Raw genomic sequence first — 13,137 nt, forward strand, 5'->3', positions numbered from 1 at the left:
GCAGAGAGCACGTCTCCAAATCTTGAACAGTATCGGGTGCCAGGTAGTGGTAAGAACAGAAGAAACAAATCAGTTTCTTGTGGTCGGCTTATTGTAACGTATCGGCGGATGCCTCTCTCATCCAGTAGCCTTGTTATGTCTGTATAACGTTACACTAAGTTGTCTCTCATCCAGTCATCTAGCGCTTTTTTCTTTCGAACCGCGGACGGACAGCAGCTCCCGCATCCCGATGTCTCGCCACACATCCACACACGTATCTCTCTGCTCTCAGAAGGGGGCTGGGTCATGTGTCATAAACGCGTCATCAGTTACACTGCGCATGCGTTATACCCTGTGGTCTTAATGCACAGGCTGATCGGAATCCTTAAAAACTGTTGGAGTAAACCTGCTAACAGACAAACAAACAAACAAACCAACACCGCTGAAAACATAACCTCCTGGCCTTGGCGGAGGTACCTATATTCGTGATCCATCAGTCCCCATGGCTGAGCTCCTAAAGAAAGTGTCAAACATCATCAATCTAAATTCCAAGAGAGACCTGTCCTTTTTGTTAGACTGGCAGCACATCCCAACTATTAATTATCTTCAGCTGTCATTTAAAATTATAATGCTAACTTACATCTAACCACAACTGTGTGATCAATGGTCGCATGCCCCGCCTGGCATAGAAGCAGTCTGCCTGGCTAACCACAAGTACCCAACCTGCACAGGCTGACTAGTGACAAAGGGATAATCACTAATGTAATGGCATGGCTCTGTGACCATAACAAATAAGGAAGTAACACGCCAAGGTGTAACTACAAGCAAATATTTATTTAACAAAGGTTGAATCAAGTTAACAAATTAAGCGGACAGAAAAACAGGCTGCCAAGATTAATTAAGAAATGTTAAAGTGTCAGTAGGCAGTATATTTTTGGCATCATTGGGCAAAAATTCCATAATAACCTTTCAGCATGTTGTAATTCAAGTGTTCTGAGAGATAACTACACTTCTGCTCCTCCTCATGGCTCTGTTTACTGTTTTGATCAATCACAGGTCATTTCTTTGAGAGAGCGTTCATGTTGGCTCTGCTCGGTCATGTGTCATTTTACAGCTAAACCGTACACTACAAGGGGATTCTGAAAACATTTGCGGCGAGAAATAGGCATTAACGTAACATAATATTGATTAATATTTGATCAGCGCTGCCTAGTTTGACCGTTTGGTCGAAGTTCGCGAGTGATTGACAGCCGGCTCTCATAGACAGCAGCTGGACAGCAGACCTCAGATCAGCTCATACTGCTTTTCCTCTGGTCTGTGAAATCTTCCAGATGCCATTAGGAGCACCGGAGGACACCGGGGGACACCAGAGGACACAGAGGTATATGATTTTTTTCAGGTTACCTGTACTACTGTCACCATATAGCGACCGTTTTATAAAAATAACTTTTTTTTAAATCATATTTGCTCCAATCTCGCCTACTTCAGCTTTAAAAGGAACTACACGACAAAAGCAAACACTGACAGCATCCAACAACTCTCAGGATGGGGCAGGTCTTATAGACTAGAGAACAGCTGCCTCTAATCACTTGATCAGCACCTCTGAGGCCGTCACACTACACGCTCACAGGATCTACAAAAATGCCCAGGTAATTAATTTTTAATGAAGGACGGGTTTAATTGTGTGATAAATGTTTTGGTACATTTTAATTTTTCTTAAAAACAAGTTCAAATTATATTCTTAAAAGCCATAATGACGCTGGCATTGTCTTCGCCTTGTGAGTCTGTGTGTGTGGGGGGAAGGGGGTGGGTGTGTGTCTGCGGACAGAATTTTGAGATTGCGATAGCATCGCAACTGTGCAAGGTGTAGGTCTGTGCATTTGCAAGAATTTGGTGGTACGATACATGTCATGATACAGGGGTTACAATTCAATATATTGAGATAAATTGCGATACTGTAAGTACGGCAATATATTACTAGTTTTTTATCTAATTTCAGGACAACTGTCATAGTATAAAGAACACACCACCATGTGTATAAGATCTGAGTAAAAAAAAAAATGTTTCCATCTGCATCTGCATTTATCAAAGTCCCTGTAACATCCAACATCATTGCACTACTTTGAGAGGGCACATACACTGAGAGGGTGCATCTCTTTGCCAATGAAATAGAGTATTGACTGAGTTCATCTTTGCATGAAAACTATTAATTAAAAATCAATACATTGTTTTTGAGAATCGATACAGTATCCCAAAATATATCGTGATATTCAATTTTTTCAATATTTTCTTACACTCCTAGCCAGGTGTGTTCATGAAACTTCACAGATGTGTGCCTCGTTGGGCCCGTGGCACTTTTGTGCACACTAAACTAAACTAAACCTGAGCATGCACAGTATTTGGCTCCTAATATAATCACAATGATATACCAGTTAAACCATGCAATCTAAATGTAAAGATATAGGCTTAACCTTTCTGTAATTTAATTATTTACTCATTTGTCTTAGGATAGATCTTTGTTTAGGAAACGGGAAATAAAGTACAGAGATAAATTAAGATAAAATAAACCGGTTAAATTTAAAAGTGCTCTTCCCTCCATTTCAGCCCTCTGTCACACTAAAATGATGTTTGTCTCAGATATTGGTTGTGATGTGTAGTGTTGTGGTTTGCCAAATGAAAAGTGGGTGAAGAAGAAGAAGAAATGTAGCCGCTTTTCTATTGTTTAGGCCAGGGATCTGCAACCTGCGGCCCCGGAGCCACATGCGGCTCTTTAGCCCCTCTCCAGTGGCTCCCTGTAGATTTTTAAAAATGGAAATGAATAACTGTTTTGTGTTTACGTTTTCATTTTTATTTATCATCGTTGTAGGTCTATGGTACGACGGTAAGATGGAGTATTAGGGCCACATTGAGGAAAAAAAAAAAAAATTGGGATTTCGAGAATAAAAGTTATGACTTTATTTTCGTAATATGACTTTTTTTCTTGTAAAGTTATTACTTTATTCTTGCAATATTACGACTTTTTTTTCTGGTAATGTTATGACTTTATTCTCGTAATATTGCGACTTTTTTTCTCGTAAAGTTATGACTTTATTCTCGTAATGTTACAACTTTTTTTCTCGTAATATTATGACTTCATTCTGGAAATTTGGCCCTCACTGCATTAGACTTATATACTATATACTTAGATTACAAACTGTGTTACCTTCATCACAATGCTCAAATATTTTGCGGCTCCAGACAGATTTTTGCCTAAAATGGCTCTTTTGATAGTAAAGGTTGCAGACCCCTGGTTTAGGCGTTTCACTGTTTGAAAACCTGACCTGGAAATGCTCATGTAGATGCAAGTTGTTTTCTCACAAAAAGTGTATTTTAGAATTTCAGTGGCTTTGTGAAGATGCAAAGTAGACGCAGTAGCCTCTTTCACACAGCCTGTTCAAGGCGAGAATGTTGTGCCCTTATTCCGCCTCGCCGTTCAGTATAAATGGTAAGAACACGGAATGGGGGGACAGGGTTGTTCCACCGTTAAGCCGGCAGTGGAGGTAGTAGCCAAATCGATGTCTCTGAAAAAGGGACAACCGGCATCGCGGGGCACACCGGCGCTGTTGTGTTGCATGTCACGCCGCTTTTGGTTCTGGAATCCTGGCATGCTATCTGAAATCACACACTGGGGCATCATTAAGCTGGCGTTGTTTGGTTCTGTGTAAAAAAAAAAGTAAAGCCAGCGTAATAGCGGATCTATAGGGGCAGTATTGCGGAATCTCTTTGTAAAAGAGGTTATTGACATAGGGCTCCAGATTCCGACCATTTAGTTGTATTTTGTGACCATTTTTGGGAGACAGTGCTCCTAAATTTTATAACTAGGAGCACCAGTTGGACTTGCAAATATGCTCCCCCCCCCTTTTTTTTAGATCATCATCGTATATCATGTGAGCAAGAATTAGTGTGTGTGTGTGTCCCATTCACACCAACACCCGGGCTAGGGTTTGCGGTGGTGCTAATTGCATTTATTGCATACCTAAAAAGTAACAATTCTGATTTATCGACAGTGTGCAGATTGATATGCGAGTGCAACTGAAGGTGGACACTAGCGCTGTCACAAGTAATCCCAAAACAACTATTGTAATGGGTTTGGATAGTTGTAATTATGTATGGCCTCCGGACAGCGTGCACCCGAGAGAGAGAGAGAGAGAGAGAGAGAGAGAGAGAGAGAGAGAACACACAAACACACTCCTCCACGGGCAGACTAGAGCCGACGGTGCAGGATACACCAAAGAAACTCAGCCGACGGATGCTCACTGACAGACAGGTCTTATTCGTGTCTTAATATCCCACAAGTGACTTTCAAGGTGTGGACAACCCTACAGAGGTTAAATGCCTGGGACTCCCCACCAGTCAATCAGAACAGAGGAAGCCTTTTGGAGGAAAGAGCAAAACATCTACTAGAATCCAAGAATCAAGGCCATTTGCCTTTGATTTGGCTCATCTAGGTATACAATAACCTGGATGACTGAGAATCTGCACAGACAAAACTATTATGATACTGTGTTTGCATCCAGTCACCTAACGATAGTCTAACGTTTCTGTCTTTTAACCATGACAACAATCTTTTCCTCATCTTAACAATTTTTTTTTTTAACCATGATAACTGATTAGTTTTAAATATATCAATCTATGCCAGATTGAAATGTGTTGATGGGGAAACTGTTTTGTTTTTCACTGCAGAAATTCAACAAGAAGAAAAACCCAAGCACGAATGTGCTTGCTGTTGGGAGCTCTCCTTGTGACTGTCTACCTCTATGAATATTTTACTGACCACAAAACCCTTCATCTACGAGATGTTAAAAACAGTGTCAGTCAAACAAAGGCACCCACCAAAAGCAACTCCACTGCATACTCCTGGCCAAGATGTCAACAAAATGTGAGTGCTGCCAACCAATCAGGCTTCAGCTCTTTTACTGTTAACTTTCAAAACTTTCTCTACTATCGACACTGTCGCCATTTCCCCCTGCTGCTGGACATTCCTGACAAATGTGGTGGACCTAGTAAATCTGCGGACGTCTTCCTTCTGTTGGTCATTAAAAGTGCGCCTGTGAACTACGACCGCCGAAAGGTGCTGCGCAAAACCTGGGCTAAAGAGAGGTTACACAATGGTGTGTGGATTCGAAGGGTCTTCATCGTAGGAAATACAGACCCTAACCCTCTACTGGAGAGAGAGAGAATGAACAAACTCCTCCAACTGGAGCAACGTGAGTATAATGACATCCTCCAATGGGACTTCAAAGATTCATTGTACAACCTAACCTTGAAGCAGATACTCTTCCTCGAATGGATGGAAATAAACTGTCCACACGCTCGCTTCCTGCTAAATGGCGATGATGACGTCTTTGCCAACACAGATAACATGGTTAAGTATCTCCAAAGCCTCAAAGATAATGATGGAAGCAAGCACCTCTTCATTGGCAGCATGATGGTTTATTCACCTCCCGTTAGAGAAGTAGAGAACAGGTATTTTGTTTCAGAGGAGGTGTTTAAGCCAGACTATTTCCCCCCCTAGTGTAGTGGTGGGGGGTACCTCCTATCTGGCTACACAGCTTCGGTCATATACAATATGTCCAAGTCCGTTGGATTTATTCCCATCGATGATGCTTACATGGGGATGTGTCTTGCCAAAGCAGAACTAAGTCCCACTTCCCATATAGGTGTGCATCCACATGCTTGGCACATGCCCTCCAGCAAGATAGATCAATATGATCCTTGTTTTTTTAAAGAAGAGCTCCTGGTACACGGTTTCCAGTCAGCTAACATGTTTTTTATATGGCAAAGATTACATGACCCCGACCTGAAATGTGATCCCCCAGAAACAAAGGAAGAGCCTTTCAAGTGGTGAAGGAGCTTTTGGGTACTTTGCTTATGAAAGCATGCATGGCCCTCTTCATTCTATCGTGAGAAAAAGTTCGTACTGCTTCATAATACCACTCTGCTGCAGCTCTCAGTGGGTGTCCGACGCACAGTCCAATAATTTTATTTTTCATTCGGAGTGTGGGAGAGTATCTTTTGTGTATTACGGTACATATTTACATAACTCCTGTCAACTTGATGTTGTGTTAGTTTTGTGACTAGGGCTGGTACTATTCTGCAATACTTTCTGACTACAAACTGAATTATAGCACATAATCCAAACTCAAACCGAAATTAAATTGCATGTTTGTTTGTTTGTTTTTTCCCTGCTACAGCATACATATCTGCTCTGTATCACTTGTCCTGAGTTTGCCTTTGGGAAAAACTCAAGAAACCAAAATCATGGTTTCACGATGGCGCCACGTTAGTTCTCCGTCTACATAGATCCTGCTAAAGTCTCCTTGTTAACTATCTTACAAAAAATGGAAATAAAAGCCTCCTGTCTACAAGATGGTCTCTTGAGAGAGCGGGTTCTGTTAGTGTGCCTGTCCGGCTGGCTAACTGATAATCCCCACAGGCGCGAGCTCGCTGTCGCGCCAGATTGTGGAGCTTCTCAACTCCGAAAACGTTAGAGCAAATTTGGGATTTTCGTAAAACTGACAATATTCGAAATTTACATAGTTAATTTCTCGCCTCGAAAATTCTCAGAAATTAATTTAATGATAAAATAGCATACAAAATTTGGCTGAGACGGTCTCTTCCCGGGCCTGTCTAGTTCGAAGCTCGAGTTAGCATCATAGCTAGGTTTGCAGAGTGGGGGCGGGTCTTTCCACAAGGCATACTGGGTAAGCGTGCCCAGATCGGTTACAGCGGGGGGGCAAAAAAGGGCAGGCACTTGCAAAAAAATACTTGACAGGTGATTGGATGAGCCATCTGTCAATCAAACTCTTACCGAAGCCAGTCGGGAGAAGAGCAAAAACATCTTTTCCGGCAGTGCCATTCTTTGCTCTTCTTTCAATCAAGAAATACTCTCAATTCTGAAACAACTGATGCAATTGCATTACCTACATGAACCTCTTTAGGAGTCATGAGATTAGGCATTGATCTCGAATGATTAAGCAGCTAAATTCGACATTCAGAGCATTAATATAGCAGCAAACAACTATTTGCAATGTAAAGGTATAGTGGAGTAATGTAACCTGAGCAGAAAATGAAGTCGCTCCCCCTATCTCTGTGTTGAAATCAAAGCGAAATACGTGTCAAAATACCATTTTAAATTAAATATTGTCGCGCTGCAGAGCTGTCCTGGCCTACATGCATATTCTACAGATTTAGGAAAACATCTTTGTTTGGTACAGAGCCCCACAAAAATAACACCATAATCATTTTGAATATGTTTTTCAATGAAAATGAGAATAATTATTTCATTTTTTTTTTTAAATTATCATTCCCTCCAATATCGCTTATCATATCGCAATTGGTAATAAGGTCTGTGGTTAACACAAGGTTAAGAGTTCTACAATATTAAATACATCAACACCCCACTCGTGAATTTTGAAGCCTTTATGTTTCTTAAAAAAAGGTGGTTGCTAAAAAAGTGGCTAAATGAGATTACTAAACGCCATCACGCCAACTAGTCCGCCTTTACAGCCTCGTTGTGTATACTCAAGTTCACGCAACCGTAATATGTTCGCTTGTATCCTAATGTTAGCTTTTTACTTCTGGCGAATGCATTTACACTTCAAAAATCATTGTTTGAACAAAATCGTTTTTATTTGTTATTTGTCTTTCTCTCTGTAAATATCTCGTTTTTTCATATGTCCCTGCACTTGTCTTCACCTGTTTAGTAATCACTTTATCACACAATAAAAAAAAATTTAAATAAAAAAAACACTTCCAAAATCATAAAAGTGGTGTTCATTTGTGGAGATTATTTTACATCACAAAACGTATAATTATCATAAATGTGTGTTTGCCGCAGAGTTTACTTTCTGTAATAATCCAAAACCCAATGGAAAAATCCCATTGGCTTTTTGTCGAGGGAACCCAGAGTGATGCTAACTTCCTGGTTGGTCTAAAAAAAATACATACTTAAAGTTTGACAAGTTGGATTTTCGAGTGATATGTGATTCAGCAATCCTTGTGTGATCTCATATGAATCCAGCTGCCATGCAAAGCAATCATGAACCAAAATATTGAACTTTTGACCTGTTGATGGCGCTATAGATGAAAAAGTCAAGTACCATGTATGTCATCCATCCATCCACATTTAACTCAAACATGAACCTCATGGTGGCACCAGAGGGAAAATTCAAGGGATTACCAAAGTCATTGGGATTCATCCTCTGGACACAATGGATGCTTGTACAAAAAAATTTCAAGTCAAATCAATCCAATTGTTGTTGAGATATTTCAGTCCAGAACAAGTAAGTGGTGGACCAACAGACCCGACCACTGCCATCCATAGAGCTGCTAGCATGGCTGAAATTATAAGGTATGGTTTACAATGTGGAGCCTAACTTTATATTTGTTAAGTTAATAGAATAACATCATAGCAGAACCACAATAAGTGGAGACAACTTACAAACGTTATATTTGTGAAGTTAATAGAATAACATCATAGCAGAACCACAATAAGTGGAGACAACTTACAAATGTTATATTTGTGAAGTTAATAGAATAACATCATAGCAGAACCACAATAAGTGGAGACAACTTACAAACGTTATATTTGTGAAGTTAATAGAATAACATCATAGCAGAACCACAATAAGTGGAGACAACTTACAAACGTTATATTTGTGAAGTTAATAGAATAAAATCATAGCAGAACCACAATAAGTGGAGACAACTTACAAACGTTATATTTGTGAAGTTAATAGAATAACATCATAGCAGAACCACAATAAGTGGAGACAACTTACAAACGTTATATTTGTGAAGTTAATAGAATAACATCATAGCAGAAACACAATAAGTGGAGACAACTTACAAACGTTATATTTGTGAAGTTAATAGAATAACATCATAGCAGAACCACAATAAGTGGAGACAACTTACAAACGTTATATTTGTGAAGTTAATAGAATAAAATCATAGCAGAACCACAATAAGTGGAGACAACTTACAAACGTTATATTTGTGAAGTTAATAGAATAACATCATAGCAGAAACACAATAAGTGGAGACAACTTACAAACGTTATATTTGTGAAGTTAATAGAATAACATCATAGCAGAACCACAATAAGTGGAGACAACTTACAAACGTTATATTTGTGAAGTTAATAGAATAACATCATAGCAGAACCACAATAAGTGGAGACAACTTACAAACGTTATATTTGTGAAGTTAATAGAATAACATCATAGCAGAAACACAATAAGTGGAGACAACTTACAAACGTTATATTTGTGAAGTTAATAGAATAACATCATAGCAGAACCACAATAAGTGGAGACAACTTACAAACGTTATATTTGTGAAGTTAATAGAATAACATCATAGCAGAACCACAATAAGTGGAGACAACTTACAAACGTTATATTTGTGAAGTTAATAGAATAACATCATAGCAGAACCACAATAAGTGGAGACAACTTACAAACGTTATATTTGTGAAGTTAATAGAATAACATCATAGCAGAAACACAATAAGTGGAGACAACTTACATAGTGTTTGGAGGGGTTCCTTCTCTTCTGCACGTCCACAACATTAACGTCTAGGACGTTTCGCAGCTGCATCTTGACAAAACCAAAAATGGGATTTGCACCAAGAAAATACTCTTAAATGCTACAAAAGAATATGCTCAGCCATGAAAACGTCATTAAATGTCAAAAAAAGCATAAGGGGAATTTGCCTTGAAAGGACCGCAAAGTTGGTAGAAGGAGAGAAAGAAAGAAAAAGGAGTTTGGGTGCATCCATGAAGCGATGGTGTCGGGAGAGTCTCGGAGCTTCTTGTGAACTCCTTGTGAAACATGACAACGCAATAAAACTGGCGTTCAATCAGTCTCCCCTCTTCCTCAAGGGGGCTGGACCTGGACGACCACAGCAGAGGACGGACAAGAGGGCATGTCAATATGTGCGGGGCGGTCCCCCTTGGACACACTGCTGCACTGGACCACTTGAAGAAGTAAAGTCAGACTTGTTTCTTGTTTCTAATGTGTATCATTGTGCATAAGCCTCTTATACTGAAAACCATTGGAGAAAAAACAGACCGCCAATGTGATGAAAAGCACATTTTCCTTTTGCAATAAAAGTGGATGGAAAAGAGAATTGTATTGCTGCCTTCAAAGTCTATACAAAAAAAAGCCTTTTTGGTAGATAGCTTTATAAAAAAAACTTAAATGCACTGTATACAGATTTTTTTAACTTCAAGAAAACAGCTTGTATGACTAAAACACGCATGGACAGCTGCATAGAAACATACAATGTGTCTGCTTAGCTGACAATCACATAACAAATCACTTACACCTTTAATTTCAATGTGATATGTAGGATTTCCGACAGCACTTAAACTCAGCATACGGCAATTGGCTTTGCTCGCTTTGCTCCCTCCTAGTGGAGAATAACATTTAGTTAATTTGGCCACACGGCGGCGCTACACGACACAAAAATGCATTTCCCCTTCTTAATAAAATGGTGCATTTTGTGTTGTTATTATTATTATTATTGTTATTATTATTATTATTGTTATTATTATATTATTATTATTATTATTATTGTTTTTGTTATTATTATTATCATTATTATTATTACTGTTGTTTTTATTGTATTATTATTATTATTATTATTATTATTATTATCATTATTTGTATTATTATCATTATCATTATTATTATTGTTGTTGTTGTTATTATAGTATTATTATTATTATTATTATTATTATTAACATTATTATTATTATTGTTGTTGTTATTATATTATCATTGTTGTTGTTGTTGTTGTTGTTGTTGTTGTTGTTGTTATTATTATTATCATGATCATTATTATTGTTGTTATTATCATTATATTATTATTATTGTTGTTGTTATTATTATATTATTATTATTATTATCATTATTATCATTATCATTATAATTATTATTATTTGCACTCTCTAGACATGGGGAGCAAAGTACTTTTAATTTAATTTGTACATTGTTTAGTTTTTAAAGGATCTGAATCCTGCTCTCAACCTATAACGTGATGTGTTCAGTCAGTTTAACTATTAAATCTGAAAGACACAAAAACTAAAAATGACTGGGCTTATTGTGTTTTACAATAACGTTTTATGATCCAACAGTGAATTATAATGAGCAACGGGTATCCTTAGTGTCTTAAGGTAGCCTATATTGTTATGATATATAATATGATCATTCGTTATAAAATTATCTATTCAACCAGCTACAACACTAAAATGCTAGTAAAACTGTAAAAACAATCCAACAGTTATTATAGTATATTACAGATATATTACTTTTACTTTTGATACATTTTACTGATGACCCTTTTGTACTTTTAAATTAATTTGTACATTTTTATTGCAGAACTTGTTACATTGTTTAGTTTTAAAGGATCTGAATCCTGCTCTCAACCTATAACGTGATGTATTCAGTCAGTTTAAGTTATTTACTATTAAATCTGAAAGACACAAAAACTAAAAATGACTGGGCTTATTGTATTTTACAATAACGTTTTATGATCCAACAGTGAATTATAAAGAGCAACAGGTATCCTTAGTGTCTTAAGGTAGCCTATATTGTTGTATCTTGGGATAGTGTATTGATATGACTTATACCCACTTTTACTGTGAATTATGAAAATAAAAGGCCAACTAAACTAAGGCATGATCTGTTACCAAACCTGTGATAGTTAACAACAATCCCAGACTATGACTGCTTAATGACTGAGAACTAGCTGAACTGATCAGTATAAGCCCACTTCATCATCTGACTCCTTTAAAAAAAAAAAGCCTGAACAAAAACAACTTCTACCATTTTTTTCTCCTCTTCATGACGACAGTAGTGATGTGGTGGTTACGAACGAGCCGGTTCAAAAAGCCGGCTCTTTTAAGTGAACGATGGGAGCCGGCTCCCGTCCGAGAGCCATTTATTTATTCATTTATTTATTTATTTATTTTTAATAGTTCAAGGCAGAATGATAGGACGATCTTCTCCGCGCCGCGGGCACTCCATGCACCGGCTGTGACTGAATGTGGTGTTAATGACGTCCGTGCGACCAATCAGGTGATGACAGACAAGGATCATACCATCAAGCAGGGAGGGGCGTGGCGCGCTGACGGTCTACAGGTACAGAACAGGAGGTAGAGGAGGAGAGAAAGAGAGAGTGCGGTGCGGTGCGGTGCGGTGCGGTGCGGTGCGGTGCATTGTGGTGTGTTGCGTTTGTGCTGCGTTTGCAGTGCGTTGCCCTGTGTTGCGGTGCGGTGCGATGCGGTGCGTTGCGGTGCGGTGCACGAATAGCAGACAAGCTGAGTGACAGTCGGAAATGAAGCAGCATGTAAAATTATGGTATTCTGGAAATTATAAGGTTTAGTAAAATTATATTGAATAATTTAAGTGATATATGTGCACACATACTAATCATAGGGCAAAACAGCACTAAATTTGGCTGAATTATAAAAAGGCAGAAGTGGTAAAACGATGAGCCGTTTGGGAGCCGAAAGAGCCGGCTCTTCTTGGTTGAGCTGAGCCAAATGATCTGGCTCACTAAAAAGAGCCGAAATTCCCATCACTACTAAGCAACGTCCTGCCGACGAGAGATTCAGGAAACAGATACAGCTAAGCTAACTAACATCAAGCTACATACCGGCAGACCAACTGACAGCGGAAACATCAACATTTAGCCTCCGAAGTAAAAGCATTTAGTGGGTTGTCACAACACAAAACCTATAACAAAAACACACTTGCACCTGATAAAGTTTTCTCGGTGGAAAAATGAATTTTCATTCAGCAAAACAGATGTAGCGTTAAAATAACGCTGTTAACGTCAGCTACTCCTCAAACATCAGAGCCAAGGACTATAGAAAGGAAGCTATTACATGGGTCTTGGGTTGGGGTATTACGCATGCGCAGTGTAACTCAAGACATACTACGCATGTCTTATACCCCATAGATATGACGCGTTGATGACGCGTGACCCATCCTTCTTCAATAGGCCTTGATCAGAGTTAACCATTAACGCTCTTAAAATAGTATAAAACACAGCTATTATTGTATTGTTTGTCTGTTTGTTACAGTTTAATGCATCATTATTATTAT

General features: G+C 38.5%; 2 protein-coding genes across 8 annotated transcripts in view; one reads left to right on the plus strand and one right to left on the minus strand.

The window, feature by feature from the left end:
* LOC119495786 (SH3 and PX domain-containing protein 2A-like) overlaps positions 1-12,910 on the minus strand; it is a 73,848-nt gene extending 60,938 nt beyond the window's left edge. The window contains exons 1-2 of one of the 7 annotated variants that reach the window (XM_037782570.1): positions 12,789-12,910; positions 9,550-9,621 (exon numbers count right to left, since the gene is read on the minus strand). In XM_037782570.1, coding sequence (XP_037638498.1) covers positions 9,550-9,621 — 72 coding nt within the window. In that variant the 5' untranslated portion in view covers positions 12,789-12,910. Of the gene's footprint in view, positions 1-9,549; positions 10,540-12,788 lie in introns of those variants that run through there. The other 6 variants (XM_037782574.1, XM_037782569.1, XM_037782576.1 and 3 more) reach the window with 6 other exon arrangements.
* On the plus strand, positions 1,358-6,601 carry LOC119495788 (N-acetyllactosaminide beta-1,3-N-acetylglucosaminyltransferase 3-like). Its single transcript, XM_037782578.1, has 2 exons — positions 1,358-1,628; positions 4,702-6,601. The coding sequence occupies exons 1-2, from the start codon at positions 1,621-1,623 to the stop codon at positions 5,531-5,533; spliced, it is 840 nt and encodes a 279-aa protein (XP_037638506.1). The 5' UTR covers positions 1,358-1,620; the 3' UTR covers positions 5,534-6,601.
* Positions 12,911-13,137: the final 227 nt, after the last annotated feature.

Source organism: Sebastes umbrosus, chromosome 10 (assembly GCF_015220745.1).
Source record: "Sebastes umbrosus isolate fSebUmb1 chromosome 10, fSebUmb1.pri, whole genome shotgun sequence".
Classification (NCBI taxonomy): domain Eukaryota; kingdom Metazoa; phylum Chordata; class Actinopteri; order Perciformes; family Sebastidae; genus Sebastes; species Sebastes umbrosus.